This window comes from Pogoniulus pusillus, chromosome 20 (genome assembly GCF_015220805.1).
Source record: "Pogoniulus pusillus isolate bPogPus1 chromosome 20, bPogPus1.pri, whole genome shotgun sequence".
Lineage (NCBI taxonomy): Eukaryota > Metazoa > Chordata > Aves > Piciformes > Lybiidae > Pogoniulus > Pogoniulus pusillus.
Genome location: NC_087283.1, coordinates 22554131 through 22579088, shown reverse-complemented (window position 1 = coordinate 22579088; position 24958 = coordinate 22554131). Strand labels below are relative to the sequence as shown.

At 62.1% G+C, this 24958-nt stretch overlaps 2 protein-coding genes across 3 annotated transcripts in view; one reads left to right on the top strand and one right to left on the bottom strand.

Moving 5' to 3' along the window:
• The first annotated feature begins 586 nt into the window (after positions 1–586).
• Positions 587–23596, top strand: CX3CL1 (C-X3-C motif chemokine ligand 1). 2 transcript variants are annotated; one of them, XM_064160615.1, is made up of 5 exons: positions 587–979; positions 4691–4811; positions 7599–8535; positions 22450–22555; positions 23507–23596. In XM_064160615.1, coding segments are annotated over exons 1-5 (1233 nt in total). In that variant the 5' UTR covers positions 587–912; the 3' UTR covers positions 23509–23596. The 2 variants fall into 2 exon arrangements, with proteins under 2 accessions (XP_064016685.1, XP_064016683.1); XM_064160613.1 differs by lacking the exons at positions 22450–22555; positions 23507–23596 and having other exon boundaries at positions 7599–9845.
• Positions 23597–23887: 291 nt separating this feature from the next.
• Positions 23888–24958, bottom strand: part of HYDIN (HYDIN axonemal central pair apparatus protein) — a 197935-nt gene continuing 196864 nt past the window's right edge. The window contains 1 exon segment of the mRNA XM_064159820.1: positions 23888–24619. Within this exon segment, the coding sequence (XP_064015890.1) occupies positions 24158–24619 (462 nt within the window). The 3' untranslated portion in view covers positions 23888–24157.

Sequence of the window (24958 nt, the reverse complement as noted above, 5' to 3'; positions counted from 1 at the left end):
GAGGAAAGGGATGGGAAAGGGGAAGGAGAAGAGGAAAGGGATGGGAAAGGGGAAGGAGAAGAGAAAAGGGACGGAAAATGGAAGGGGAAGGGGAATGGGATGGGAAAGGGGAAGGAGAAGGGAAAAGGGAAGGGGAAAGGGGAAGGAGAAGGGAAAAGGGAAGGGGAAAGGGGAAGGAGAAGGGAAAAGGGAAGGGCAAGAGAAGAGGAAAGGGAAAGGGAAAGGGAAGGGAAACTGGAAGGAAAATTGAAAGTGAAAGGTATGGAAAAGGGGAAGGAGAAGGGAGAAGGGAAGGGAAAAGGGAAAGGGAAGAGAAAAGGGAAAGGGAAGGGAAAAGGGAAAGGGAAGGGAAAAGGCAGGGGGAAAGGAAAGGGGGAAGGGAGGGAAGCTGCTGTCAGGGCTCGGTGTGCCGCCGGGAGCTGCGAGGGAGCTGCGAGTGGCTCTGCCGGGGCAGGGGCAGCGGTGGCGGCGGGCAGGGAGCCGCACGGGTGGCAGGGGGCAGCGCAGCTGCCACCCCCTGGGAATCCCCGGGGGCAGCTTGCCAGGGGGAGGCCTGAGCTGTCCCGGCCGTGCCGAGCAGGCTGACGTGAGCGCTGGGGAGTTCCAGGAGGAGGGAGCTGAGGAGGAGGAGGAGGAGGAGGAGGAGGGGATGTTCCTTGCCCTGTGCGGCTTGTCCCTCCGCCTTCATCCGTCACGGCCCTAGAGCCGTCCCGGGGCTGCCGATCCCGCCCGGGGCTGCCGATCCTGCCCGGGGCTGCCGATCCCGCCCGGGGCTGCCGATCCCGCCCGGGGCTGCCGATCCCGCCCGGGGCTGCCGATCCCGCCCGGGGCTGCCGATCCCGCCCGGGGCTGCGCCAGCTGCGGGCACCCAACCCCCCGCCCCGTGCCCGGCCTGCTGCCAGCCTCGGCATCATGAAGGCGGCGTCGCTCCAGGTCCTGCTGGTGGTGAAGCTCTTGTGCCTGGTGTCCCTGGCCGGAGGTGAGCCGCGGCTGTGCCGCCTGCCCCTCCCCGGCGCAGCAGCCGGGACGCGGAGCGGCTGCCGGAGCGATGCTGCGCGGCGCTGGCGGCTCCCGGGCACCGCCGGCGGCTGCGAGGGCGAGCGAGGGCAGGGGGAGGCACCGCTGTGGCAGCCATCCTGGCTGGCAGCGAGCCTGGCAGCAGGGAAAGCTGAGCAGCCCTGTGGCAGCTTCGGTTGGTGCCGAGGGAAGCTGCGCCCCAGCTATGGGACCCTCAGCACAAGAGGGACGTGGAGAGGATGGAGAGGGTCCAGAGGAGGTCGTGGAGGTGATCAGAGGCTGGAGCAGCTCTGCTGAGGGTGGGCACAGGCTGGCAGAGTTGGGGCTGTGCAGCCTGGGGAGGAGAAGGCTGCAGGGGGAGCTCAGAGCTGCAGTTCAGTGTCTGCAGGGGAGCTGCAGGCAGGCTTGGGAGGGACTGCTCAGAAGGGGCTGTGGGCACAGGCTGAGGGCAATGGTTTGGAGCTGGAGCAGGGCAGAGTTAGGTTGGCATCAGGAGGGAGTTGTGCCCAGGGAGGGTGGGCAGAGCCTGGCACAGGCTGCTCAGGGAGGAGCTTGAGGCCACATCCCTTGGGCCATCCAGGCTCAGCTGTCCCTGCTGCCTGTGGAGGTGGTTGCAGAGGATGCCCTCGGAGGGTCCCTCCCAGCTGAGAAGCTGTGCAGAGACTCTCAGCAGAGCTGTGCAGGACTCCTCTTCTGCCAGGTCCCTGGGGACCTGCCCAGGGCTGGATGTGTGTCCTGAGGGTGCCAGCACTGCCAGCAGTGAGAGCTGGGGGGGTGCTGGCACCTGCAGCCCCAGGGCCTGCACACTGCATGGCTCTGTCTGTCTGTCTATGTCTGTCTGTGTGTGCACAAGGGGGAGATGCTCTGCTGGTGGCTGGACAAAGCTCTCTGTGTGCTCCTGGGTAGTGCTGAGCAGGGCCAGGGGAGCAGGAGGAGGCTGGCACAGCTCTCCCTGGACTGGGGTTAGGTCAGCCCTGGCACATCTCGGGGGCTGCCATGAAGCAGGGGCGGGGCTGCCAGGCTGCCAGAGCTGCTCAGCAGCGCAGGCTAAGCAGAGCTGGACTTCGCCCAGGACAAAGGCAGGGTCAGTGCCTAGCGTGGGAAGGGAGAGGGGGCAAAGGGCCCTGAGGAGGCTGTGCCCTGCTGCCACCAGACGGAAGGAGGGAGGACAGCAAGGAGCGAGGCTGGGGATGGACCTTCTTCACCTCCTGCCACCTCAGGGCAGGCCCTGCAGGGCTGGGCTGAGCCAGGTGGGCAGCAGGGCTGGGCTGAGTGAGGTGGGCAGCAGGGCTGGGCTGAGTGAGGAGGGCAGCAGGGCTGCCCACCCTCACTCTCTTGGACATCCACAGCCTCCCTGGGCAGCCTGTGCCAGGCTCTGCCCACCCTCACTCTCTTGGACATCCACAGCCTCCCTGGGCAGCCTGTGCCAGGCTCTGCCCACCCTCACTCTCTTGGACATCCACAGCCTCCCTGGGCAGCCTGTGCCAGGCTCTGCCCATCCTCACTCTCTTGGACATCCACAGCCTCCCTGGGCAGCCTGTGCCAGGCTCTGCCCACCCTCACTCTCTTGGACATCCACAGCCTCCCTGGGCAGCCTGTGCCAGGCTCTGCCCACCCTCACTCTCTTGGACATCTACAGCCTCCCTGCGCAGCCTGTGCCAGGCTCTGCCCATCCTCATTCTCTTGGACATCCACAGCCTCCCTGGGCAGCCTGTGCCAGGCTCTGCCCACCCTCACTCTCTTGGACATCCACAGCCTCCCTGGGCAGCCTGTGCCAGTCTCCCTGGAGGTGCCCAGGGCCAGGCTGGATGAGGCCTTGAGCCTGGCACTGCCCGTCCCCTTCCTCCACAGGGAGGTTGGCATGAACCAGGGTTTGTTTTCCTGAGCCCTGTCCCCTGGCATGTGCCTGCAAATCTCCAGGCTGCCTTCTGCAACCTGCCCTGGCTTGGCAGCTCCTGTGGCTGGAGGCTGAGGGTCCTCCAAGGGGGGCAGGGCTGGGGGGAGGGCACTTTTACACCCTGCCACGTGGAGATGGCAAAGGTGAGGCTCGGGGGGGGGGATGCTGCTGAGGGGGCTACAGGAGCTGAGGACTTGTAGTAGCTGAAGTGGGCTACAAGGAGGCTACAAAGAGACTGTCCCAAAGGCCTGCAGGGGCAGGAGCAGGGGCAGTGGTCTGAGAGGAGAGCAGAGCAGATGCAGACTGGATGTGAGGAACAAGCTCTGCCCCAGCAGGCTGCTGGAACACTGCAGCAGGCTGCCCAGGGAGGTGCTTGGGGCCTCATCCCTGGAGACATTGAAGGTGAGGCTGGAGAGGGCTGGGAGCAGCCTGCTGCAGGGGAGGATGTCCCTGCTGGGTGCAGGGGTAGGACTGGATGGGCTCTGGAGGTCCCTTCCAGCCTGCTGCAGGGGAGGATGTCCCTGCTGGGTGCAGGGGTAGGACTGGATGGGCTCTGGAGGTCCCTTCCAGCCTGCTGCAGGGGAGGATGTCCCTGCTGGGTGCAGGGGCTGGCACTGGCTGAGCTCTGGAGGTCCCCTGCAGCCCAGCCCATGCCATGCTTCTCTGGTTCACCAACAGCTTCTCTCTCTGCAGCCTTTCACTCAGCCCAAGTGGTGCTCAGCGAGCTTGGAACAGCAGAGACAGAGGCAGTAGAGGAAGCCCCTGGAGGGGAAGAGGTCTGCTGAGGAGAGGCCAAGCCTCCTGCCCTCTTGATCTGTCTCTCTGCGCCAAGAGGCATCTCTGGGGGGCTGAAGAGCTGTGCCTGCTGGGCACTGTGCCCCTGTGGCCTGAAGGGGCAGCAGGGAGCTGCCAGCTCCAGCTGCATGCACAAAAGACCTCCAGGCAGTGCTTGAAAGCTGCAACTTGCAACCCCAGGAGGCAGCACTTGGCAAAGGGCTTCTTTTGTTGGCTTGGCTGGCACTTCTCTGGGCACCTCCACGCCTGCTTGGGTGCGGCAGACATTCGCGGGCACGATGGGACTTGTTGCTCAAGCCTCACCCAGCTCAGAGCCATTCTCCCTCCTCCTGGCACTGCCAGCCCTTGCCCAAAGTCCCTCCCCAGCTCCCCTGCAGCCCCTTCAGGCACTGCAAGGCTGCTCTCAGCTCTCCCTGCAGCCTTCTCTCCACAGCCCAAACCACCACCTGCCAACCTGGCTTGGAACACCTCCAGACAGGGCACATCCACAGCCTCCCTGGGCAGCCTGTGCCAGGCTCTGCCCACCCTCACTCTCTTGGACATCCACAGCCTCCCTGGGCAGCCTGTGCCAGGCTCTGCCCACCCTCACTCTCTTGGGCATCCACAGCCTCCCTGGGCAGCCTGTGCCAGGCTCTGCCCACCCTCACTCTCTTGGGCATCCACAGCCTCCCTGGGCAGCCTGTGCCAGGCTCTGCCCACCCTCACTCTCTTGGACATCCACAGCCTCCCAGGGCAGGCTGTGCCAGTCTCTGCCCACCCTCACTCTCTTGGGCATCCACAACCTCCACCTCCAGGCAGGGCACATCCACAGCCTGCCTGGGCAGCCTGTGCCAGTCTCTCCTCAGCTTGGCTGCCAAGATTCCTTTCCTGCTAACAACAAAGTCTTCCTCTCCCCCAGGACGCCCTGGCAGTGCTGGGTTGGTGCCTTTCTTACCAGCCAACCCAGGGCCAACCTTTCAGAGCCCAAACCTTCTGTTGCAGGGCAGCCCAAAGCAGCTGTGAGGTGCTCAAGGGAGTGCAAAAGCTTCACCTCCAAAGTAGAGGCCAAGAGGATAAAGAGCTACCACAGGACTGAAGCCAGCTGCAAGAAGCAAAGCATCATGTAAGCATGGCCCCACAGCTGCCCTCCTCCCTGCCCACCCCCTCAGCACCCCTGCCAGCAGATGCCCTCCCCCTTGGTAGGAAGGAACCAGCTGGAAGCAGAGCAAAGGGAAGTGGGAAGGGGAGGGGGGTTCCAAAGCCTCCAATTGAGGCCAGGGGCTCAGCCCCGGGGAAAGGCAGAGCAGAGCAGGGCAGTGGGGGGTGAGAGCTCACAGGGTGGGTTGGAAGGGAGCTCAAAGCTCAGCCAGTGCCAACCTCTCTGCCAAGGGCAAAGACACCTCCCATCAGCACAGCTGCTCAGGGCCTCCTCCAGCCTGGCCCTCAACAGCTCCAGGGAGGTTGTGGAGCACAGAAGCACAGAATGGGAGCAAAGATCAGATCACAGCTCCCATTCTGTGCTCCACAACCTCCCTGGGCAGCCTGTGCCAGGCTCTCCCCTCCCTCACTGCAACAATTTCTTCCTCATCTCCACTCTCAAGGCTTCTTCATCTCCCCTCCTGCTACCTCCAGCTGAGAGCTGCCTCCAGCTGAGAGCTGCCTTCAGCTGAGAGCTGCCTTCAGCTGTGAGTTACCTTCAGCTGTGAGCTGCCTCCAGCTGTGAGTTACCTCCAGCTGAGAGCTGCCTCCAGCTGTGAGTTACCTCCAGCTGTGAGTTACCTCCAGCTGTGAGCTGCCTTCAGCTGTGAGCTGCCTCCAGCTGTGAGTTACCTTCAGCTGTGAGCTGCCTTCAGCTGTGAGCTGCCTTCAGCTGTGAGTTACCTTCAGCTGTGAGCTGCCTTCAGCTGTGAGCTGCCTTCAGCTGTGAGTTACCTCCAGCTGTGAGCTGCCTTCAGCTGTGAGCTGCCTCCAGCTGTGAGTTACCTCCAGCTGTGAGCTGCCTTCAGCTGTGAGCTGCCTTCAGCTGTGAGCTACCTTCAGCTGTGAGCTGCCTTCAGCTGTGAGTTACCTTCAGCTGTGAGCTGCCTCCAGCTGTGAGCTGCCTCCCTCTCTGAGCTGCCTCCCTCTCTGAGCTGCCTCCAGCTGAGAGCTACCTCCAGCTGTGAGGTGCCTCCAGCTGTGAGTTGCCTCCATCTCTGAGCTGCCTTCAGCTGTGAGCTGCCTCCATCTCTGAGCTGCCTCCAGCTGAGAGCTACCTCCAGCTGTGAGCTACCTCCAGCTGTGAGCTGCCTCCAGCTGTGAGTTACCTACAGCTGTGAGCTACCTTCAGCTGTGAGCTGCCATCAGCTGTGAGCTGCCTCCAGCTGTGAGCTGCCTTCAGCTGTGAGCTGCCTCCAGCTGTGAGCTGCCTCCCTCTCTGAGCTGCCTCCCTCTCTGAGCTGCCATCAGCTGTGAGCTGCCTCCAGCTGTGAGCTGCCTTCAGCTGAGAGCTGCCTCCAGCTGTGAGCTGCCTCCCTCTCTGAGCTGCCTCCCTCTCTGAGCTGCCATCAGCTGTGAGCTGCCTCCATCTCTGAGCTGCCTCCAGCTGTGAGTTACCTTCAGCTGTGAGCTGCCTCCATCTCTGAGCTGCCTCCAGCTGAGAGCTACCTCCAGCTGTGAGCTACCTCCAGCTGTGAGCTGCCTCCAGCTGTGAGTTACCTACAGCTGTGAGCTACCTTCAGCTGTGAGCTGCCATCAGCTGTGAGCTGCCTCCAGCTGTGAGCTGCCTTCAGCTGAGAGCTGCCTCCAGCTGTGAGCTGCCTCCCTCTCTGAGCTGCCTCCCTCTCTGAGCTGCCATCAGCTGTGAGCTGCCTTCAGCTGTGAGCTGCCTCCAGCTGTGAGTTACCTTCAGCTGTGAGCTGCCTCCAGCTGTGAGCTGCCTCCAGCTGTGAGTTACCTCCACCTGTGAGCTGCCTTCAGCTGTGAGCTGCCTCCATCTCTGAGCTGCCTCCAGCTGTGAGCTGCCTCCAGCTGTGAGTTACCTTCAGCTGTGAGCTGCCTTCAGCTGTGAGCTGCCTCCAGCTGTGAGCTGCCTTCAGCTGTGAGCTGCCTCCAGCTGTGAGTTATCTTCAGCTGTGAGCTGCCTTCAGCTGTGAGCTACCTTCAGCTGTGAGCTGCCTTCAGCTGAGAGCTGCCTTCAGCTGTGAGTTACCTTCAGCTGTGAGTTACCTCCATCTCTGAGCTGCCTCCAGCTGTGAGCTGCCTCCAGCTGTGAGCTACCTTCAGCTGTGAGGTACCTTCAGCTGAGAGCTGCCTCCCTCTCTGAGCTGCCTTCAGCTGTGAGCCGCCTCCCTCTCTGAGCTGCCTCCAGCTGTGAGCTGCCTCCAGCTGTGAGCTACCTTCAGCTGTGAGCTACCTTCAGCTGAGAGCTGCCTCCCTCTCTGAGCTGTCTCCAGCTGTGAGCTGCCTCCCTCTCTGAGCTGCCTCCAGCTGTGAGCTGCCTCCAGCTGTGAGCTGCCTCCCTCTCTGAGCTGCCTCCAGCTGTGAGCTGCCTCCATCTCTGAGCTGCCTCCAGCTGTGAGCTGCCTTCAGCTGTGAGCTACCTTCAGCTGTGAGCTACCTTCAGCTGTGAGCTACCTTCAGCTGTGAGCTGCCTTCAGCTGTGAGCTGCCTCCAGCTGTGAGCTGCCTCCCTCTCTGAGCTGCCTCCAGCTGTGAGCTGCCTCCAGCTGTGAGCTGCCTCCCTCTCTGAGCTGCCTCCCTCTCTGAGCTGCCTCCCTCTCTGAGCTGCCTCCAGCTGCTCCCCAGCCCGCAGCTCTCAGAGGCTCCTGCATTCCGGAGCCTGCCTCCGGGGGTGCTGTGCCAGTGCCGCTGCCCTCCTGCCCTGCCCCTCGGGCAGGCTTTGCCCAGCGGTGCCCGCTGTGTGCTTTCAGCCTGGTGACGCTGCGGCTGGCGGAGCTCTGCGCGGATCCGGAGGCGGAGTGGGTGCAGGAGGTGCTGGAGCGGCTGGAGCGGGACAGAGCTGCAGCCTCAGCAGAACACCCTGGGGGTGTCCAGAAGCTTGTCGGAGCCACTACGCAGCCTGCCCCCCGGCCGGGCTCGGGCACCGCACTCGTTCCTGCCGCCTCGACCCCCAGCACGCCCCCCCGGGACACCCCCGCACAGCTCCCCGCGGGCTCAGCCTCGGCCACGCCGGAGGCTGCTGCCCGCTCTCAGGTCGCTCCAGGAGCAGGCAGAGACTCCTTGAGGTCGCCCTCAGCAGCAGGCATGCCCTGCAGCCTGCCCACCCCTGCTCCGCACGGCTTTGCCAGCGCCCTGGGCACTGCCGCCCGCGCTGCCGGGCACGCTGCAGGGGCTGGGGGTCCCAGCTCCCATTCGGACCCCCCGGCCCTCACCGAAGGCTCAGCCCTCCCTGAGCTCCCCACAAGCGAGCCCCCAGCGCCCCCCGGTGCCAGAGCCGAGGCGCCAGGCACCGCCGCTGGCAGCCCTGGCTCGGAGCTCTCCGTCCCGGGCAGCGTGGAGCTGGGCACAGCCAGAGCCCCAGCAGAGACTGCTTCAGCTTCTCCTCACAGCCCCACGGCTGGCACAGCTGGCACAGGCAGAGCCCCAGCGCTGCCAGCAGAGACTGCTTCAGCTTCTCCTCACAGCCCCACGGCTGGCACAGCTGGCACAGGCAGAGCCGCTGCTGCCCACGCCAGCAGGGCTGCCAGCTCCCCTGCAGCTGCTCCTGCTGGCAGAACCTCTGCAGACCCAGCAGCCTGCACTGCCCAGGCCTCCTCGGGCTGTGCCAGGGCGCAGGTGCCCACAGCCAGCCCAAGCCATGCTGCCAGCCTCTTGCCCAGCTCCCAGCTGGCCGTGGCAGCCGCCGTGGTAAGTGCCCTGATGGTCTGTGCTGTAGCTGTGGCATGGCTCTACCTGAAGTTTGGCCTCAAAACAGAGGAGGTGGCAGGAGAGATGGTGCAGGGCTTGCTCTACCAGAGGGCAGGGCAGCCGAACGCTGCCTACCCCATGGAAGTGGTCTGAAGCTCTGCTGGGGGACACTGGTGTGGCTTGGCCTGAAGCAGATAGGCTGAAGCCTGTGCTGGGCTGGGGGGACCAGCAGGAAGCCAAGCAGGGGATAAAAGCCCTGGGGATGAGAGGAGCTCCTCACAGGGCAGAAGCTCAAGAGCCAGCTCTGGTTTGCCACTGCCCAGGGCGCTGGGGTGGTCCCAGCCCCCTGGCACCGCTGCCCCCACAAGGGCTCCTCCAGAGCTGCCTGGTGCCCAGAAGTGACTCTGGGCAGCATTCGCCTGCATTTCACCGTGGCCCCCCCCGAGGAGTCTGCCCTGAGCCCACCCTGCTGGGCTTGGCCACCTGCAGACGTCTACACCCCAGAGCCACTCCACTTGCACCTCCCCAGCCTCTGCTGCTGCCTCCTTTGCACTTGGGCTCAGATGAAGACTGCTGCTGGACCTCCTTGGGCTGAGCCATTGACTCTTGCTGGGGCCCTGAGGGCTGCCCTGGGCACTCAGGCAGAGGTGGCAACCTCCACCCCCACCTCAGCTGCTTAGAGGCCTGAAGATGAGTGCTGCAAACTTCATGTCCAGAAGTTGCTGGCAACCCTCACCCCATCTCCTCCTGCCACACCTTTGCCCTGCCCTTCTTGCCCACTTCACTCTGGGGCCAATCCAGCTGCAGCAAAGCCCTTCTGTGCCCAGCAGCAGGGCAGGATGCCACAGGGGAGCCTTCACAGGGTGGGGGGGAGGAGGCAAGAAGTCAGCTGTGAGCATTTCGCTGCTCCTGTGGCAACCTGGGAGGGGTTTTTGCTCTCCTCTGCAAGCACAACAGTCAGGAAAGGCTCCCTGGGAGGAGCAGCCCAAGGCAGCTCTGGCTGTGGGCATGTGCCACAGGTGCCAGCCTTTTGCCCTCTAGGAACAGGCATTTTGCCCACATGATGAAAGCCCCAAACCCCCTGCCCATGGCCCTGCACTTTGCCACGTTGTAGTTACTGGGGGGGGGGGGAGGGGTTGGCTAGCACTGACCATCATTAAAGCACTGTGCCAGCACCAGGCCTTCCTGACCCCAGACTTGGCTTGGGCTTGGCACCTCTGATGGGGCTGGGGTTGGGTTTTGTACCTCTGATGTGGTTTTGGTTTGGGCTTGGCACCTCTGATGGGGCTGGGGTTGGGTTTTGTACCTCTAATGTGATTTTGGTCTGGGCTGTGCTCCTCTAACATGAGTTTGGTCTGGGCTGTGCTGCTCTAACATGATTCAGGTCTGGGCTGTGCTCCTCTAACATGATTCAGGTCTGGGCTGTGCTCCTCTAACATGATTCAGGTCTGGGCTGTGCTCCTCTAACATGATACAGGTCTGGGCTGTGCTCCTCTAACATGATTCAGGTCTGGGCTGTGCTCCTCTAACATGATTCAGGTCTGGGCTGTGCTCCTCTAACATGATTCAGGTCTGGGCTGTGCTCCTCTAACATGATTCAGGTCTGGGCTGTGCTCCTCTAACATGATACAGGTCTGGGCTGTGCTGCTCTAACATGATTCAGGTCTGGGCTGTGCTGCTCTAACATGATTCAGGTCTGGGCTGTGCTCCTCTAACATGAGCTTGGTCTGGGCTGTGCTCCTCTAACATGATTCAGGTCTGGGCTGTGCTTCTCTAACATGATTCAGGTCTGGGCTGTGCTCTTCTAACATGATTCAGGTCTGGGCTGTGCTCCTCTAACATGAGTTTGGTCTGGGCTGTGCTCCTCTAACATGATTCAGGTCTGGGCTGTGCTCCTCTAACATGATTCAGGTCTGGGCTGTGCTCTTCTAACATGATTCAGGTCTGGGCTGTGCTCCTCTAACATGAGTTTGGTCTGGGCTGTGCTCCTCTAACATGATTCAGGTCTGGGCTGTGCTCCTCTAACATGATTCAGGTCTGGGCTGTGCTCTTCTAACATGATTCAGGTCTGGGCTGTGCTGCTCTAACATGATTCAGGTCTGGGCTGTGCTCCTCTAACATGATTCAGGTCTGGGCTGTGCTCCTCTAACATGAGCTTGGCCTGGGCTGTGCTCCTCTAACATGATTCAGGTCTGGGCTGTGCTCCTCTAACATGATACAGGTCTGGGCTGTGCTGCTCTAACATGATTCAGGTCTGGGCTGTGCTCCTCTAACATGATACAGGTCTGGGCTGTGCTGCTCTAACATGATTCAGGTCTGGGCTGTGCTGCTCTAACATGATTCAGGTCTGGGCTGTGCTCTTCTAACATGATTCAGGTCTGGGCTGTGCTGCTCTAACATGATTCAGGTCTGGGCTGTGCTCCTCTAACATGAGCTTGGCCTGGGCTGTGCTGCTCTAACATGATTCAGGTCTGGGCTGTGCTGCTCTAACATGATTCAGGTCTGGGCTGTGCTCTTCTAACATGATTCAGGTCTGGGCTGTGCTGCTCTAACATGATTCAGGTCTGGGCTGTGCTCCTCTAACATGAGCTTGGCCTGGGCTGTGCTGCTCTAACATGATTCAGGTCTGGGCTGTGCTGCTCTAACATGATTCAGGTCTGGGCTGTGCTCCTCTAACATGAGCTTGGTCTGGGCTGTGCTCCTCTAACATGATTCAGGTCTGGGCTGTGCTCCTCTAACATGATACAGGTCTGGGCTGTGCTCCTCTAACATGATACAGGTCTGGGCTGTGCTGCTCTAACATGATTCAGGTCTGGGCTGTGCTGCTCTAACATGATTCAGGTCTGGGCTGTGCTCTTCTAACATGATTCAGGTCTGGGCTGTGCTGCTCTAACATGATTCAGGTCTGGGCTGTGCTCCTCTAACATGATTCAGGTCTGGGCTGTGCTGCTCTAACCTGTGAGCCTTTACCTTTCCCTCCCTCTGCTCAGCTCCTGAGAGCCCTCCCTGGACACTGCAGGGTGAGCAGAGCTGAGCACACAGAGGGCTTCCCAAGGTGCTGGCACCAAGGGGCAGATCCTCTCCTCTGTAACCATCCTCAGTGGAGCAGACCCCAAAATATGGGGGGGGGACCCAGGCAGGGAGCAAGATAAGCACAGCAGAGCTGAGCTGGGAGAAATTGGCCTGCCAGAGCCATCAGGCTGCACCCTCAGGGCAACTGCTGGGCTGGGTTGGGGTCCAGTCCCTCCTTGATGCCCTCACAAGGGCAATGAAGGTGGGGAAGGGTCTGGAGCAGAGGGCTGGGGAGGGGCAGCTGAGGGAGCTGGGGGTGTGCAGTGTGGGGCAGAGGAGGCTGAGGCAGAGCTCATTGCTCTGTGCAGCTCCCTGAGAGGAGGCTGCAGCCAGCTGGGGCTGGGCTCTGCCCCCTGGGCTCAGGGGACAGGAGGAGAGGACCTGGGCTGGGATTGTGCCAGGGGAGACTTAGGCTGGAGAGGAGGAGAAATGTCTCTGCTGGTGCAGTGGTCAGGGCTTGGCAGAGGCTGCCCAGGGAGTGCCCCTGGCTGGAGGTGCTGCAGAGCTGTGTGGCCATGGCACCTGGGCAGAGGGTTTGGTGCCCAGGGTGGGGCTGGGTCGCTGCTGGGCTCAGTTTCAGAGCCCCACAGGATGGGTTTGGATTGGAAGGGAACCTTAAAGCTCATCCAGTTCTACCCCTCACTGCCATGGGCAGGGACAGGTCCCACTAGCACAGGCTGCTCAAAGCCTCCTCCAGGCTGGCACTGAGCACCTCCAGGGAGGTTGTGGAGCACAAAAGCACAGAATGGGATCAAAGATCCCATTCTGTGCTTCTGTGCTCCACAACCTCCCTGGGCAAACCTGTGCCAGGCTCTTCTCACCCCTCACTGCAAGGAACTTCTTCCTAACACCCAGCTTCAACCTCTCCTCTGCCAGTGTAACAGATGCCAGCACAAGAGGACACAGCCTCAAGCTGTGCCAGGGCAGAGGACCAGGTTGGACACCAGGCTGGGGCTGAGGCCCCTGGAGGTCAGAGCAGAGGCTGCCAGTGCCACCTCTCCGTGCCCCCTGGGGCTGGTGGCCTTGTAACTGCCCAGGCCCTGCCCCATGGCACCGTTTTTGTGCCAGCCCTTGAAGTGGCATCTTTGTGGGCAGGTTTTGGTGTGTGCAAGGTCCTGGCCTCATCCTTTCTGGCAGCCCTGGGGGGGACAATTCTGCCTTGTGAGACATCTCCTCGCAGGGTCTGGATGGCTCCTGCTTGGCCCTGGGGGCTGAGCTCTGCCCCCCAGGGCACTGCAGCACTCGGAGGGGACACTTCTGGCTGCCTGTGGGGGAAGTCCTCTGCCTGGAGCAGTGCTGGGCACATGAATGTGCCCCAAGCACATGCCCAGGTCCCTTGGAGCCCAGCAAGCTCAGCTCCACACCTGCCTCCCACCACCGTGCAGCTGCCCTGGGCATGGTGGCACTCACCAGCAGGAGCCTGGCTCCATCCCTCTGCTCACCTTGCTCCACCCCTGCCTTGCTGCCAGGGGCTCAAAAGCTGCTCCTGCTGGCTTTGTGCCGTGCCAGGGGCTCTGTGGGAGGGCACAAGGTGGATGCTGGGGTGGCAGGGCACAGCCCGTGGCTCTGAGTGGTCTGTGTGAGGAGCAGCTGCCTGTGCCTGGCACCTGCTCGGGGCCTTTTGCAGGCATCACAGCAAGGAGGCTCTGGTGCCAGGCACTGCTGTGCCTCAGCACAGGGCTGGCACCAAGCCTGCTCCCCCTAGAGCTCAGCACACAGAACCATGCAGCATGGCTGAGAGCAAAGCCAGGGCAGGCTCACAGGAGGGCAGGAGAAGGACCTCTGGAGCTCATCAACTCCAACCCTCCCATTCCCAGGGCAGGGCACCCAGGGCAGGGCACCCAGGGCAGGGCACCCAGGAACACAGCCAGGGGGGGTAGAAGCTCTGCAGAGACTGCACAGCCTCTCTGGGCAGCCTGCTCCAGGCCTCAGGCAGTCCCACACCAAACAGCTTTCTCCTCATCTTCAGCTGGAACCTCCTGAGTGCCAGCTCATTGCTCTTGGTCCTTGTCCTGCCACTGGGCACCACTCAAAGAGCCTGGCACCTTCATCTTGGCACCTTCATCCTGGCACCCTCATCCTGGCACCCATCCCTCAGGTATTTGCAGCAGAACCTCCCCAGCCCTGCTGGCCCCACTTTGCTTGCTGCACACCAGGTCCAGTCCATCACCCAGCCCAGGCCCCAGCAGGGCACCCACAGCAGCCTGCCCAGCAGCACAGTGCCCAGGGGGGGTTGGAAGCTCTGCAGAGACTCCACAGCCTCTCTGGGCAGCCTGCTCCAGGCTCCAGCAGCCTCACACCAAACAGCTTTCTCCTCCTGCTCACATGGAGCCTCCTGGGTGCCACTTTGTGCCCTCTGCCCCTTGGCCTGCCCCTGAGCACCACTCCAAAGAGCCTGGCACCTTCACCCTGGCACCTCCATCCTGGCACCTGCATCCTGGCACCCACCCCTCAGGTACTTGCAGGCACTGCACAGGTCCCCTCTCAGCCTTCTCCTCTCCACTCTACCCAGCCCCAGGGCTCTCAGCCTTCCTCCACAGCAGAGATGCTCCAGGCCCTTCAGCATCCTCACACCTCCCCTGCACTCTCCCCAGCTGGTCCCTGTCTCCCTTATCCCTGGCTCTGGACTGGACAGGACCTTCTGTGTGACAAGGACATCTGAGTGGCTTCTGGAAGTGATCTCACAGCTCAGGACTGAGCTTGGCCACCAAAACCCAGCCTGGATTTGTGCCTGGGGTTGGCCCAACCCAGGTGCAGGACCTGGCACTTTGACTTGAGGAACTTCACATAGTTGGTACCAACTTTGTTGCCCTTCTCTGGCCCTGGGCAGCCCAGAGCTGGACACAGCAGTGCAGGTGTGGCCTGGGCAGGGCAGAGGGGCAGCAGAACCTCCCCACTGCTGGCACCAGGAGGCAGGTGGAGATCCCTGAGGTGCTGCAGGAGCTGTCTGAAGCTGTTGCCCTTAACTCTTCTGCAGCCTCCAGCCCATGCTGCCTCTGCCTGCTTGCTCTTGGTGCCCTCCCCTGACAGCTTAGGCATGGCTGCAGCCCAGACCCAGACCCCAGGTCTCCAGCTGGCAGGGGAGGTGCAGCCTGGCACTGTGCAGGGGGAGAAGGCAGCATGCCAGGGAGCCCAGAGCCCACCAAAGAGCAGCAGCACATCACCTGCAGGAGCTGGTGGCAGGGCCTCAGTGCCAGCTCCTGGCTGAGAGCTGCCAGCACAGAACCATCACCACCCAGCCCAGGCCCAGCCCAGCCCAGCCAGGGGCTGAGAACCCTTCCAGGGAAGAAGTTTCTTCTCCAGTCCCACCCAGAGCTCCCCTGGGCAAGCTAAGCCCATTCCCTCCTGCCCCATGGCTTATTCCTTGGCAGAGAAGCCCAACCCCACCTGGCTCCAGCCTGGGGCCTCGAGAAGCAGCTCAGAGCTCAGCTCAGCAGGTTTCTGCCTGGGGAGAACTTGGCTGCAAGAAGCCTTCACTCCCACCCAGTGTTGAAGAGGTGGCACTGCCCTGGCAGCCTGCTGGGCTCAAGGGTGGGCACAGTGCGAGCTGCTTTGGATGCTTTGGAAGGGGAGGAAATGAGGCTGCAGGAGAGGAGAGCCTGAGGAGAGCTCAGGACCAGGAGGGGAGAGCCTGAGGAGAGCTCAGGACCAGGAGGGGAGAGCCTGAGGAGAGCCTGAGGAGAGCTCAGGACCAGGAGGGGAGAGCCTGAGGAGAGCTCAGGACCAGGAGAGGAGAGCCTGAGGAGAGCTCAGGACCAGGAGGGGAGAGCCTGAGGAGAGCTCAGGACCAGAAGGGGAGAGCCTGAGGAGAGCTCAGGACCAGGAGGGGAGAGCCTGAGGAGAGCTCAGGACCAGAAGGGGAGAGCCTGAGGAGAGCTCAGGACCAGAAGGGGAGAGCCTGAGGAGATCCCAGCCTGAGCCCAGCCTGAGCCCAAGCTCTGCCTCTGTCTCCCATGCCAGTGCTGGGCCTGGAGTGGGTCAGTTGGATGAAGGCTCGAGGTGCCCAGGGCATTAAAAGGGGCATCTCACCTCCCTGGGCAGCAGACCTCTTCATGGCACCTACCAGTGCTGCCATCAGGGGCTCTGCCACCTGCCCACTGCCCAAACCATGGTGGTTTGGACAGTCCAAGGTGGGAGCTGCCAGAGGGGAGGTGGCAGAGGCAGGGCTGGGCAGGCAGAGGCAGCAGAGTGGAGCTGGCTGGGAGTCTCCTGCCTGCAGAGCCTTGCCTGGGCAAAGTGACCTCAGACACCCCCCTGCTGCCAGCCCAGCCTGGCAGTCAGCACAGCTCTTTCCTTCTCCTTTCTGCTGAAGAGAAGTCAGAGCCTGAGGGAGCTCCCAGGAAGGCTGCTTGCACCTTGCCTCTCCGAAGAGCCTCTCCCCCCAGCCACAGCCAGGTCCCCTCCTGCCCCCACACATCAGCACCAACCCCACAGGGCTGCCTGTCAAGTCCTCACCCCCTCCTCACCCACTGCAGCCCTAGCACCCCCCACCCCCTCACAAGTCCCTCCCCAGCTCTCCTGCAGCCCCTGCAGAAGCTCTCCCTGCAGCCTTCTCCTCCCCAGCCTGCACAGCCCCAACTCTCTCAGCCTGTGCCCACAGCAGGGCAGCTCCAGCCCTCTGAGCATCCTCCTGCCCTTCTCTGGGCACCTTCCAGCCCTCTCCTGGCACAGGCTCCAGAGCTGGGCACAGGGCTGCAGCTGTGGGCTCAGCAGAGCAGAGCAGAGGGCACAATCCCCTCCCTGGCCCTGCTGCCCACACTGCTGCTGCTGCAGCCCAGCCTCTGCTGGGCTCTCTGGGCTGCCAGTGCCCACTGCTGCCTCAGGCTGAGCTTCTCAGCCACCAGCACCCCCAGGTCCCTCTGCCCAGGGCTGCTCTCCAGCCTGGCACTGCCCAGCCTCTCTCGGTGCCTGGCATTGCCCTGACCCAAGCTCTGCCTGTCTCCCACAGCAGTGCTGGGACTGAGGTGAGTCAGAGATGAAGGCTGGAGGTGCCCAGGGCACAGAAGGGACATCTCCCCTCCCTGGGGAGCAGCTCTCTCCTCTCTACCAGTGCTGCCATCAGGGGCTCTGCCACCTGCCCTCCTGTCCCCGAGGTCCCCTCTGGGGTGTCCCTGGAGGCTGTGGTTGGGTTTGCCCCAGCTCCCTTCTGTGCACTGGGGGCCTGGAGCCTTCATCTCTGACTCACCTCAGCCCCAGCACTGCCGTGGGAGACAGAGGCAGGGCTGGGCTCAGGCCTGGGCTCTGCTCAGACTCTTCCCTTCTGCAGTTTCATTTCCTCCCCTTCTAGAACATCACCAGCAGCTCTGCCCCCTCCTGCACTGGGATCCCTCCTGCCTTGGTCCAGTGGGGCCTTTTCTGCCAGACAACAGCCAGCACAGCACAGCCCTGCCCAGCCCAACCCTGCCCAGCCCATTCCAACCCAGCCCAGCCCAGCCCAACCCAGCCCAGCCCAACCTAGCCCAATCCAGCCCAGCCAAAGTCAGCCCAGTCAAAGTCAGCCCAGCCCAATTCAGCCCTGCCCAGCCCATTCCAACCCAGCCCAGCCAAAGTCAGCCCAACCCAGCCCAGCCCAATTCAGCCCTGCCCAGCCCATTCCAACCCAGCCAAAGTCAGCCCAACCCAGCCCAGCCCAACCCAGCCCAATTCAGCCCTGCCCAGTCCATTCCAACCCAGCCAAAGTCAGCCCAACCCAGCCCAGCCCAACCCAGCCCAATCCAGCCCTGCCCAGCCCATTCCAACCCAGCCAAAGTCAGCCCAACTCATCCCAGCCCAACCCAGCCCAATCCAGCCCTGCCCAGCCCATTCCAACCCAGCCAAAGTCAGCCCAACTCATCCCAGCCCAACCCAGCCCAATCCAGCCCTGCCCAGCCCATTCCAACCCAGCCAAAGTCAGCCCAACTCATCCCAGCCCAATCCAGCCCAATTCAGCCCTGCCCAGCCCATTCCAACCCAGCCCAGCCAAAATCAGCCCAGCCCAATCCAGCCCAATCCAGCCCAATCCAGCCCTGCCCAGCCCATTCCAACCCAGCCCAGCCAAAATCAGCCCAGCCCAATCCAGCCCAATCCAGCCCAATCCAGCCCTGCCCAGCCCATTCCAACCCAGCCCAGCCCAACCCAGCCCAATTCAGCCCTGCCCAGCCCATTCCAACCCAGCCCAGCCAAAGTCAGCCCAACCCATCCCAGCCCAATCCAGCCCTGCCCAGCCCATTCCAACCCAGCCCAGCCAAATTCAGCCCAACCCATCCCAGCCCAACCCTGCCCAGCCCATTCCATCCCAGCCAAAGTCAGCCCAACCCATCCCAGCCCAACCCTGCCCAGCCCATTCCAACCCAGCCAAAGTCAGCCCAACCCATCCCAGCCCAACCCTGCCCAGCCCATTCCATCCCAGCCAAAGTCAGCCCAACCCATCCCAGCCCAACCCTGCCCAGCCCATTCCAACCCAGCCAAAGTCAGCCCAACCCAGCCCAGCCCAACCCAGCCCAATCCAGCCCTGCCCAGCCCTGCCCAGCCCATTCCAACCCAGCCCAGCCAATGTCAGCCCAACCCAGCCCAGCCCAACCCAGCCCAATCCAGCCCTGCCCAGCCCTGCCCAGCCCTGCCCAGCCCATTCCAACCCAGCCCAGCCAATGTCAGCCCAACCCAGCCCAGCCCAACCCAGCCCAATTCAGCCCTGCCCAGCCCATTCCAATCCAGCCCAGCCCAACCCAGCCCAATCCAGCCCTGCCCAGCCCATTCCAACCCAGCCCAGCCAAAATCAGCCCAGCCCAATCCAGCCCATTCCAGCCCAGCCAAAGTCAGCCCACCCCAGCCCAATCCAGCCCAACCCTACCCAGCCCAGCCAAAGTCAGCCCATCCCAGCCCAACCCAGCCCAATCCAGCCCTGCCCAGCCCATTCCAACCCAGCCCAGCCAAAGTCAGCCCAACCCAACCCATCTCATCCTATTCCATCCCATCCCATCCCAGCCCATCCCTCCTGAGTGCTCTGCTGCCTAACAGTGGCACTGAGGCAGCCTCAGCAGCTCCAGCAGCACCAAGCTGTGTGCTGCAGCTGGCAGCTGGAGGGAAGGAGCCAGCCAGAGGCACCTGGGCAGGCTGCAGAGCTGTGCCCAGGCCAACCTCAGGGGGTTCAGCCAGACCAAGGGCAAGGTCCTGCAGCTGGGTCAGGGCAATGCCAGGCACTGAGAGAGGCTGGGCAGTGCCAGGCTGGAGAGCAGCCCTGGGCAGAGGGACCTGGGGGTGCTGGTGGCTGAGAAGCTCAGCCTGAGGCAGCAGTGGGCACTGGCAGCCCAGAGAGCCCAGCAGAGGCTGGGCTGCAGCAGCAGCAGTGTGGGCAGCAGGGCCAGGGAGGGGATTGTGCCCTCTGCTCTGCTCTGCTGAGCCCACAGCTGCAGCCCTGTGCCCAGCTCTGGAGCCTGTGCCAGGAGAGGGCTGGAAGGTGCCCAGAGGAGGGCAGGAGGATGCTCAGAGGGCTGGAGCTGCCCTGCTGTGGGCACAGGCTGGCAGAGTTGGGGCTGTGCAGGCTGGGGAGGAGAAGGCTGCAGGGAGAGCTTCTGCAGGGGCTGCAGGAGAGCTGGGGAGGGACTTGTGAGGGTGTGGGGGGTGCTAGGGCTGGGGGGGATGGAGCAGAAGTAGGAGTGGGGAGATGGAGATTGGATGCCAGGAAGGAGCTGCTCAGCAGGAGGGTGCTGAGAGCCTGGCACAGGTTGCCCAGGGAGGTGCTGGAAGCCTCATGCCTGGAGGTGCCTCAGGCCAGGCTGGAGGTGGCTGTGGGCAGCCTGCTCTGGTGTGAGGTGTCCCTGCCCATGGCAGGGGTTGCAGCTGGGTGGTCCCTGGGGGTCCCTTCCAGCACTGCCAATTCCATGACTCTGATTCTAGCCCAGTGCCCTTGGCATGGCCAGAGTGATGCCAGGCAAGGCTGGCTGGCAGGGCCCCTTTAGCCCTTTGCCTCTGAAGGCTCAGGCAAACGAGCTGAGCTGCTGCTGAGCTGCTGCTGAGCTGCTGCTGCTGCAGGGAGGCTTGGGGCGAGTGCCAGGCTGAGGCTGAGCTCTGCCCTTCTCTGGAGGCTGTTTCTGACCTGCTCCCAGGGGCACATTTCAGTTCCTCCAGAGCCTCCCCCGGCGCCTTGCAGCTCTTTCTTCTGCAGAAAGCAGAAGTGGCTCCTGCTTGCCTCGGGCTTCCCCACCCACTCCTGCACATGCCCTCCCCCCTCCTCCTCCAAAATCCCCCCAGCCAGCCCTGAAATCCCCAGTTCCTGGGAAGGAGGCTTCTGAGAACACGTCTGGAGCGCTGGAAGCTGCTGAGTGGGTGGCATGGGGAGCATAAAGGGCAGCCTGGCGGGACCCAGAGCCACAGCCCCTGGGCAGGCAGGCAGAGGGCAGCTGGAAGAGCCCTGGCACCGCCACCATGCTCCCTGCCAAGCCAGTCCTGCTGCTCGGCCTGCTCCTTGCCTGCTCCCTCTGCCAGGCCACAGGTAAGGCACCTCCTGGGCACCACTGAGGGTGGGCAGCTTGGGCTTCCCCGGGGGGAGGCAGGGAAGCCCAGCAGGCAGTGGGGGGTGGTGCTGCTGGCAGGATCACAGAGCACAGAGGGGTTGGAAGGGCCCTCTGGAGCTCAGCCAGTCCAGCCCCCGCTGCCAGGGCAGGGGCACCCAGGGCAGGGCACCCAGGAGCACAGCCAGGGGAGGGTTGGAAGCTCTGCAGAGAAGTAGACTCCACAACTTCTCTCTGCTCCAGGCTCCAACTTTTCTCTTCATGTCCAGGTGGAACCTCCTGGGTGCCAGCTCATAGCTGTTGGTTCTGCCACTGGGCACTGCCCTGAAGAGCCTGGCACCTTCAGCCTGGCACCTTCAGCCTGGCACCCACCCCTCAGATACTGACAGGCATTGCTCAGATCCCCTCTCAGCCTTCTCCTCTCCAGACTAACCAGAAGGAGCAAGCCCCTGGCTGGGGCAGGGCAGGGCAAAAGGGTGCAGGGATGGATGGATGGATAGAGAGATGGACAGATGGATGGATGAATGGATGGATGGATGGATGCATGCATGGATAAATGGATGGATGGAGAGATGGATGGAAAGATAGATAGATAGATAGATAGATAGATAGATAGATAGATAGATAGATAGATAGATAGATAGATAGATAGATGGATAGATAGATGGACAGATGGATGGATGGATGGATGGATGGGTGGATGGATGGATGGGTGGATGGATGGATGGATGGATAGATAGGTGGATGGGTGGATGGATGGATGGATAGATAGGTGGATGGATGGATGGATAGATAGGTGGATGGATGGATGGATGGATGATGGATGGATGGATGGATGGATGAATGGATAGATGGACAGATGCATGGATAAATTGATGGATGAAGAGATGGATGGATGGAAGGATAGATGGATGGAAGGATAGATGGGTGGATGGATGGATGGATGGATGGATAGATGGATGGATGGATAGATGGATGGAAGGATAGATGGGTGGATGGATGGATGGATGGATGGATGGATGGATGGATGGATGGATAGATGGGTGGATGGATGGATGGATGGATGGATAGATAGGTGGATGGATGGATGGATGGATGGATGGATGGATGGATGGATAGATAGGTGGGTGGATGGATGGATGGATGGATGGATGGATGGATGGATGGATGGATGGATGAATGAATGGATAGATGGACAGATGCATGGATAAATTGATGGATGAAGAGATGGATGGATGGAAGGATAGATGGATGGAAGGATAGATGGGTGGAAGGATAGATGGGTGGGTGGATGGATGGATGGATGGATGGATGGATGGATGGATGGATGGATGAATGGATAGATGGACAGATGCATGGATAAATTGATGGATGAAGAGATGGATGGATGGAAGGATAGATGGATGGAAGGATAGATGGGTGGAAGGATAGATGGGTGGGTGGATGGATGGATGGATGGATGGATGGATGGATGGATGGATGAATGGATAGATGGACAGATGCATGGATAAATTGATGGATGAAGAGATGGATGGATGGAAGGATAGATGGATGGAAGGATAGATGGGTGGATGGATGGATGGATGGATGGATAGATGGATGGAAGGATAGATGGGTGGATGGATGGATGGATGGATGGATGGATGAATGGATAGATGGACGGATGCATGGAAAGATGGACAGATGGATGGATGCATGGATGCATGGATGGGTGGATGGATGCATGGATAAATTGATGGATGAAGAGATGGATGGATGGGTGGATGGATAGATGGATGGAAGGATAGATAGGTGGACAGATGGATGGATGGATGGATGGATGGGTGGATGGATGGATGGATGGATGGGTGGGTGGATGGATAGATGGATGGAAGGATAGATAGGTGGACAGATGGATGGATGGATGGGTGGATGGAGGGTGCTGTGTGCCCTCAGCAGGCTCAACCCTGGGCAGATGCCCCAGGAGCTTGGCAGAGCACCTGGCAGCTGCTCCCCACATCTCAGCTGGGCAAGCAACCGCTTGGAGCCTCCTGATGCACCTTGCAAGCTGCCTCCCCACACCGGACCCCCTGATCCCCCAACCCCAGCACCCCAACCTCACCCTGCCCTCTGGCAGCTGCTGGCCAGCTCCTCTGGCTGCCACCTTCCCCAGCCCTCTGCTTGCTGCCGCGAAAGGAGCCGAATCCCTGCCGCGGGATGCTTGGGGTGGAGCCGCTGGGAAGCTCCCGGGTCCGCATCCTGGCATCCCATGTCCTGCACTGGCATCTTCTGGCGACGCCACTCAGTTGCACGACGCTGCCAAGGTGCTCACCGCCTCCCTCTCTCTCTCTCCCTCCCTTTTCCCTTCTTCCAGCCCACTTCCAACCCCTGGAATGCTGCTACCGGTACGCGGCGAGGTCTCTCCCGCACCCGCAGAGCTTCTACCACACCCCCAGGGACTGCAACCTGCCAGCGGTTGTGTGAGTGCGGGGAAGGGGTTTGGGTTGGAAGGGACCTCAGGGATCAGCCAGTGCCAACCTTGGGGCACCTCTCACAGCACTCACGGCCTCATCCTGCCTGGAACTGAGCACCTCCAGGGAGGTTGTGGAGCACAGGAGCACAGAATGGGATCTTTGATCCCATTCTGTGCTCCTGTGCTCCACAACCTCCCTGGGAAACCTGTGCCAGGCTCTCCCCACCCTCCCTCTCCCCTCTCCCAGCTCCAAGCCATTCTCCCTCCTCCTGGCACTGCCAGCCCTTGCCCAAAGTCCCTCCCCAGCTCCCCTGCAGCCCCTTCAGGCACTGCAAGGCTGCTCTCAGCCCTCCCTGCAGCCTTCTCCTCCCCAGGCTGCACAGCCCCAACTCTGCCAGCCTGTGCCCACAGCAGAGCTTCTCCAGCAGCCTCTCAGCCTCTCGGTGGCCTCCTCTGGCCCCTGCCCAGCAGCTCCAGGCCCTTCCTGTGCTGGGTTCCCAGAGCTGGAGGTGTGAGCAGAGCAGAGCAGAGGGGCAGGATCCTCTCCCTTCACCTGCTGGCCACACTGCTGCTGCTGCAGCCCAGGGCACCGCTGCCATCCTGAGCTGCCAGTGCCCACTATTGCCTCCCTTCATCACCAGCTGGCAGGTTCTACCCTAGGAGCACCCCAGGCCTTGTGCCCTACCCCTAACACAGCACCACAGATGGCAGCTGGAGCAGCTCTCTCCATCTCAGTTGGTGCCAGCTGAGAGCAAGAGCAGCTCCGTGGGCAGAAGAGAGCAAAGTCAGGGCTCGGTGCTGCTGCTGTGGTGAGCTGGCACAGCTCAGGAGCCTGCCTCTGAGGAGGGCACAGGCTGCTGGAGGTGGCTCCAGGCCTCCATCCTGCAGCCAGGGAGCAGCAGTGCAGGGCAGGGGGCATGGTTCATGGCCTGCATCCTTCCCTCCCCTCTCGCTGCAGGATCGTGGGTGCCAGCGGGCACAAGGTCTGTGCCGACCCCCGCAAGGCCTGGGTGAAGAGAGCCATGAGGGCAATGGCAAGGACAAAGTGAAGCCCTGCACCTGCTGCCCACCACCTGAGCTGCCCACTCAGTCCTCTCACCACCTGAGCTGCTCACTCCTCAGCCCTCTCGGCCCCAGGGCTGCTCCCAGCACCGCTCCCAGGGGCCACGCAGTGCTGCCTGCCGTTGGCACAGGTGGCACCAGCCCACAGCCTGGCTGGCACTGCTCTTGGGGTGGCATGGACAGCTGGCCAGCAGGTCCCCCTGCTGCCATCACTGCCCTGCCAGGCTGTGCCCAGTGCAGCTAGTATTTATAATAAAGACTCACTGCCACCAGCTGCTCTTCGACTTCCTCCTGATTCTTCAGCCCAAGGAGTGGTGCCACCAAAGCCACCCTCTGCCAGGGCCCTGGAAGAGGGCACTCACTCCCTGGCAAGGGCAGAGTGGGGCCAGCCTTGAGGACTGCCTTTAGCCACAGCTAAGGGCAGATGGAGAAGGGAAAGCCTCTGGAGAGGAGCTCAGGGAGGACTCCTCCTGCCTACTCTGCGCAGCCACCGCAGAGCTAATGCCCCTCAGGTGCCCAAGCCATGCCCCGAGGGGCCCCCAGGGGGTCACTTGTTGGAGGGGAGGCCCTGGAGGTAGTAGACCCAGGAGACACTGGGCCCCCCCGGGCAGGTCACCACCATCTTGCTGGAGACAGGGAGGTCACCTTGGAAGGAGACGTGGATGAGGGTGGTGGCCTTGGCACGCAGGCTCTGGGGGGCCCTGGCACTGAAGGCTGGGTGCTCCACCTGGCACTGGAAGGCCATGGGCTGCAGGAACACGTTCTGGAAGGGGATGGGGAGGCTGCTGCCAGCCCTGATGGAGAAGGGGCCCTGTGGCTCGGGCGGGAGAGCGATGCCGCGGAGAGGGATGCTGTGCTCGGTGCCAAGGGCAGAGGACAGCTGCAGGATGGCATGGGTTTCACCCAGCTGGCAGGGCTCATAGGTCACCTCCAGGCTCAGCTCCGTGCCCCCCGGGCTGGCAGGGGTCACAGTGATGGACTTCTCTGTCTGGAAGGCAGCAGAGTTGGTCTGCAGAGGAGAGAGAAGAGGCTGTGGAGGCAGAGCCAGCGCCTCAGGGAGACACTGGCCAAGGTCCCTGCCCTGCCCTGCCCCTGCCCTGCTGAGTGCCCACCACAGGGGCTGTGCCCAGCACGCACAGACCAGCCCCAGGAGCCCCCTCAGAGCCCAGCTCCAGCAGAGTTCAGGCACTGTGCCACCTGCCCAAGCAGCCCCAACCAGGGCAGCAGGGACACAGCTGGGGACCAGCCCAGCCTTGCTGGCACACCCCTGAGCTCACAGGGGCACCTTGGCTGTGCCAGGCCGGGCTTAGAGGGCAGAGGGCTGGAGGTGGCCAGGCGAGCTGGGTGC